This window comes from Octopus bimaculoides, chromosome 1, assembly GCF_001194135.2.
Source record: "Octopus bimaculoides isolate UCB-OBI-ISO-001 chromosome 1, ASM119413v2, whole genome shotgun sequence".
In the NCBI taxonomy this organism is placed as follows: domain Eukaryota; kingdom Metazoa; phylum Mollusca; class Cephalopoda; order Octopoda; family Octopodidae; genus Octopus; species Octopus bimaculoides.
The window spans coordinates 192954426-192960188 of NC_068981.1; the positions used below are offsets into that span (position 1 = coordinate 192954426).

Here is a 5763-nt window from a genome sequence, read left to right on the forward strand (position 1 = left end):
ATATACATATATATATACATATATACATATATATATATATATATATACATATATATATACATATATACATATATATATACATATATACATATATACATATATATATATATATATATATATATATATATTTATTTATATATATATATGTGCAAAATAACTAATATGTAGGAAAAGGTCAGATCTGCCACAAATACAATATCTATCTATCTCTATTTATCTATCTATCTATCTATCTATCTCTCCATCTACACATACATATACACACACACACGCATATATATATATATATATATATATATACAGGCATGTGTGGGCATGTGTATGTATGGTATGAAGATATTAATCAGAAAGAGAATCAATAACTACTAAAAGATCTATGAGGAATTATCGCTTTCTGCACTAAAAAAGTTTTCTTCAACACTGCTGCTGTGCTTAAGAACCGGACTGCTTCCTACCGATGAAATTACACAAGCTGATGTGTAGGTTGTCGGTTCGTCTCCCACCTCCATAGCTCTTGGTCGTTCTCTTCGGCGTCGATGATGTCGGCGGTTGATGACGGGAGAAGATTGTGGCTCAGGGGGTGTTTGTGGCTCACCATTATTTTCAGGAGATCCTTCCTTGGAGTTACGTTGCAGCTGATAGGTCAAACTCTGCAGACTACGGGATCGAGTATTAACAGCCTTTTCTTCTGTCTCCACTTTGTCAGTACTGATGGACTTATCATCGGCTCCAGGTGGAGCTGGAGTTTCCTCAACCTCCGTCTGTATTGCTGCTTCCCTCAGCTTTTGGCTCTTGTCTTCTTTTTCAGTTTGTGTCGAGGTAGAAGAGGTTGGCGGCGCTCTAGTGGGGGACTTTTCTCTCCAATAATCAGCCGCTGATAAAGATCGACGAGGTTGCATTGATACCTTTGGTTTCGGCCGATCCGGATCTTCAATTGTTCCCAGATCTATACTTCCTGGAGTAAATAAAATTTGCTTGCATACTGTATTAGGGAGTTCCTTAAGCTCAATTTCCGACAGACATGAAAGTTTTTCTTGCACTTGATTTTTAAGCAGGAGCAGTTCAATATCTTTCCCTTTCAGAACTAACTCAGTCAAGTTACATGTATTTTTCAGACTTTCCAAATTTGACTGCATTTCCACTTTTCTGTTAATATATTCCATCACCTCAGATCCATACAATGAATGCAATTCTTCAACCAAGGTTTTCTCTTTAGATCGAATTTCAGCAATAAAAGCAATAGCTACATCATGAATCTTTTGTTCAGCATCTTTGATCAAAGTGTCACATCTGCCAAGCGTATCAATTTGAGTATCATATACATTAATACGATCCTTGCAAGATTCCAAGAGACGTTGTATACTATCTTTATATTTAACGACAGCATCCGAGAAATTTGTAATTTCATGGTCCTTATGTTCGTTAAATGTACAGAGGACACAAATACAAGCTTGGCATGGCTCACAGTAGAATCTAACCACTTCTTCCTTGTGTTCCTTGCATTCAATATCTTTTTCAATTTCCACGTCGAAAAGACTGTGAGACTTGGTGACTTTCGTTTCTTTATGCAATTCCACGCATGGTTTGCAGAGAAGCTTATTACAGTCTAAACATTTTGATGATGCTTCTCTGTGTTTACGATTTACCATCTTACAGATATCACAGAATGGAAACTTGGATGGTCTTTGTCGTGCCACCACCTCTCCTAAACTTGAGACCAGAAAGTTATCTGGAAGTTTTTTCACACCACCGATTGGAAGATTGGTTCGTTTCCGACATAATGGACATGTGAATTCACGATAGTCACTATATTTTTTATACGTGCATTCTGACATAACATGGTTCTCAATACACTGTTCACAAAATGTATGCAAGCAGTCTAAACATTTTGGGTTTTTAAAGCCCTCCAGACAGATCTTACATGTAAGAAATTCATCGTGAATTTCCTGGGCTAACTTATTTCCTGTGGTGGTTGTGGCAGCCATGATATCATTGATGTCAATCGCAGTTGTGTGATATCTACTTCCAACTTCAAGACGTCGGCGGTTCCTGGAAAGAGATAAAAAAAAAATACAAAGAATTAAAACAAGGGCAACTGCAATGAAAATAGATATTAAAGAATAACAAGAAACATTATGTTCCATTAAACCAATATGCAAAACAAATTAATAAATGAAATAGAAAATATGACAGTCATTGTTGGTTAGGGTCAGAAGTAGTCTAACCATGACCACCCCTCTTTTTAGATAGTTTATTTCAGACTGCACTATCAAACATGTTCTCTTTTTCATGAAGACTGTAGAGTACGATTTCAGAGAGATTTGGCTGCTATTCCTAGAAGACTGAGAGACCATGTAATGGCTACCTTGAGAGATCACATAGACGCTGTAAAAAGGAATGTTGTTAATATTGCTGTATAAACAAGGTGGCGAACTGGCAGAAATGTTAGCACAGTGGGCGAAATGCTTAGCGGTATTTCATCAGTCTTTACGGTATGAGTTCAAATTCCGACGAGGTCGACTTTGCCTTTCATCCTTTTGGGGGTCAATAAATTAAGTACCAGTTGCATACTGGGGTCGATCTAATCGACTGGCCCGCTCCTCCAAAATTTCGGGTCTTGTGTCTACAGCAGAAAAGAATATTGCTGTTTAAACCCAGGACTAACATGGTCGAGCAGTTCTATGATTAAAAGACATTCTGGCTGTGAATAGCTGATATTTTTCAGAACATAGCATACCCTGGATTGTATTACTCAATGTGTCTTTTAAGATATAATTTGAGGGAGATTTGGTTGCTCTTTTTAGTTGGATGTGCAGCCATTATAAACAACTTTGCCTTTCATCCTTTTCAGGTTGATAAATTAAGTACCAGTAAAACACTGGGATCGATGTAACCAACTAGTCCTGTCCCCCCAAATTTCAGGCCTTGTACCCATAGTAGAAAGGATTATTATTATTATTATTATTATTATTATTATTATATATCAGTGGAAGGGGTGTGTTCCACTGGTTAGGCACTCTATCTGCTGAATGGGGGCTGGGTGTGCCATGGTGACTGATGTGCAGACATGCGCTCAGGCTATGGCATCTCCAGCATTTCCTTGACAGTGAGCAGGTGTGGTTGCCATTTGTCAGACTCACAGCTCGTCTCTTTGACTGAGTTGCAAACCTGGATTAGGCGTAGACCAAGGAGGGGCGCTTGACACCTTGAGTGTCATCAAGTGCTCACAGCCCTCCACCAGGCGGGCAATGTGGTTGGTGGTAGTTCCACTCTAGTGTTCTATAGAGGGCTATTGAATGGGAGGTGTGACGGCATTCTTGGAGAAACTCTAGGCGTTGACGAAAATCAATTAACCAGTCTGTTTTGGAGAACTTTCAGGCCTGGACCTATCGATAACTTCCAGAAATCCCTTGCTTGGTAGTGTTACTGAGGGGCACTGCTCCTTCAGGATAAACTTTACAGGCACAGAAATGCTGTAAGCTGGGCCTGCCCAAGGTGTGTGCAGAGTGACAAAACCATTCTGCATGCATGCTCTTGTACAGCACCTGAGCATTGCTGACCTATGGATTTATGTCGAACACCTGCTGTTACATGTAGGATGGATCCAGCTATCCACTGAATCCATAGTGAAGATTGCCCCCCCCCCGCCCCCCCCCTTCGGCCAGGAGGGGGCATGCAATTTTTATTTGTCTAGTGACTGTAGTAAAGAAGTTGTGTGGTGGACTCGTTTGAAAGGGCTTTCCTCTTTGGCCAAGCCCTCATCAACTTCTTCAAGTTTCACTTGAAGAGAAAAGTGAGGGTGGAGAGGGAAGTGTTGCCTTTTAGCAAGTTTGTCAAACGGTGGGTGAATGTTGGAAGAATGGCCAGTGTGAAAGGACCAATTCTGAGCATACACCTGTGAAGAAGTAAAAGGAGAAGGGCTCTTGGCCTGTTGATCGGGTACCCGTGGCTTTTGTGGGTTTTTTCACGAGGAACCTTAAAACACCTCCCACTATTGGGAGATTCATGTTGTTTAATTTTTTATCATTTTCTGATGTTTACATGCTGTAAAACCCTTTGTATCATATGGTGTTGTCTTTTTTGTTGTGTCATATCATTTTATGTTGTTTTATGTAAGCTCTTGTGGCTTATAAAAGAATTTATTATTATTATTATGATGAAAGAAAACCCAACATATGCAATTACGGCTGAAGACCATTTTGGTTCTGAGTAATCAAAATATAAGGAACATGAAGTGAATAATTCTTTCCTAAAAATGCTCAGTGCATCTTTGTTATTACTTTGTATTTTGAAATAAAACAAGATGAATGACTAATAAAAAAAAAATTGATATGAATACATGTACAATATCTCAAGTACTTCTTCCAATTTCATAAATTTACTGTTCTCAAAGAATATGTTTTTTCTAATATAAATAGATAAATGGCAGAAAATGGAATGAATGACATTAAGAAACATCTGGTGAGGTGCATTTTACATCTTGGATGTAAGAGGATGATTACACAACACCTAACCAATGTACTATAGGTGTAAAAACGTGTTGAAACTATTGTAGTAGGTTTAAATAAAGAATGACATTCATTCCATTTTCTATCATTATCTCTTTATATAAACTCTATGGATACTATGGAATTCCTGATGGATATCCAATAGCAGAAGCATTTCCACTGTATGATGACATCAGGTAGCCAATAACTATGGGTGAGCTTTACATAGCACTCTACAATGCTTTTTACATGAATCTTATTTAACTATTCTTTCTAATATATATTTCAGTGTGACAACCATCGCAATGGTACTGCCAAGATTTTGCTTTGATTAACTCATTGCATTGCATATGCCACCCTACTCATCTGGAAAACCACAATCTGATTTTCATAAAAAAATCTACAGTACAGCCATTGTCAACAGTTTTCAGATGAATTTTCTGTAATTTATGAGTTGAATTGGCTGATGGAAACAAAAAATGCCATACTTTGCAGGGTATTGCTGAAGTAAATCCAAATATTTTAATATTTTACTAAGAAATATTTCTCACATCAAAGACTAGTACTTAAAGGATAGTTGCTCTATTCCGCATCATTTTCTGTACTGGGAGCTTGTGTGTTTGGAGATAATTAATTTTGGAGTATGAACCACACAATTAGTTTGAAACAGATGCATATATCATCATCGTCCTTTAATGTCCATTGTCCATGCTGGCATGGGTTGGACGGTTTGACCAGGGCTGGCAAGCTGGAAGGCTGCACCAGACTCCAGTCTGATTTGGCATGGTTTCTATGGCTGGATGCTCTGGGAGTGTAATGGGTGCTTTAATGTGCCACTGGCATGGGTGCCATTTGTGTGACACCAGTATCAGCCACAACTGTGATTTTACTTGGCTTGATGAGTCTTCTCAAGCATGACATAATGCCAAAGGTCTTGGTCATTTGTCATTGCTTTCATGAAGCCCAACACTCGAAAGGAGCTTTTCACATGCCACTGGCACAGGTGCCAGTTACATGACACCAGTATCAGCCACGACTTCAATTTCACTTGACTTGACAAGTCTTCTCAAGCAATTTCATATATATATATATATATATATATATATACACATGAAATGTTTCGAGCGAGATCGTTGCTGGTGCCCCTGAACTGGCTCTTGTGCGGGGCCATCATAGGATTTTCGAGCGAGATCGTTGCCAGTGCTCCTGGACTGGCTCATGTGCGGGCGACACATGAAATCTTTCGAGCGGGATCGTTGCCAGTGCCCCTGGACTG

General features: G+C 38.9%; 1 protein-coding gene across 24 annotated transcripts in view; it reads right to left on the reverse strand.

Annotated features, from left to right (window-relative positions):
• LOC106871616 (tripartite motif-containing protein 45) overlaps positions 1-5763 on the reverse strand; it is a 248443-nt gene that overhangs the window by 64022 nt on the left and 178658 nt on the right. For 12 of the 24 annotated variants that reach the window (XR_008265704.1, XM_052973585.1, XM_052973623.1 and 9 more), the window contains one exon: positions 456-2049. Coding sequence is in view for 23 of the 24 variants with exons in the window: in XM_052973585.1 (XP_052829545.1) it covers positions 456-2049 (1594 nt within the window). In the remaining variant the exon portion in view is untranslated. The remainder of the gene's footprint in view (positions 1-455; positions 2050-5763) is intronic. The other 12 variants (XM_052973655.1, XM_052973680.1, XM_052973672.1 and 9 more) reach the window with 2 other exon arrangements.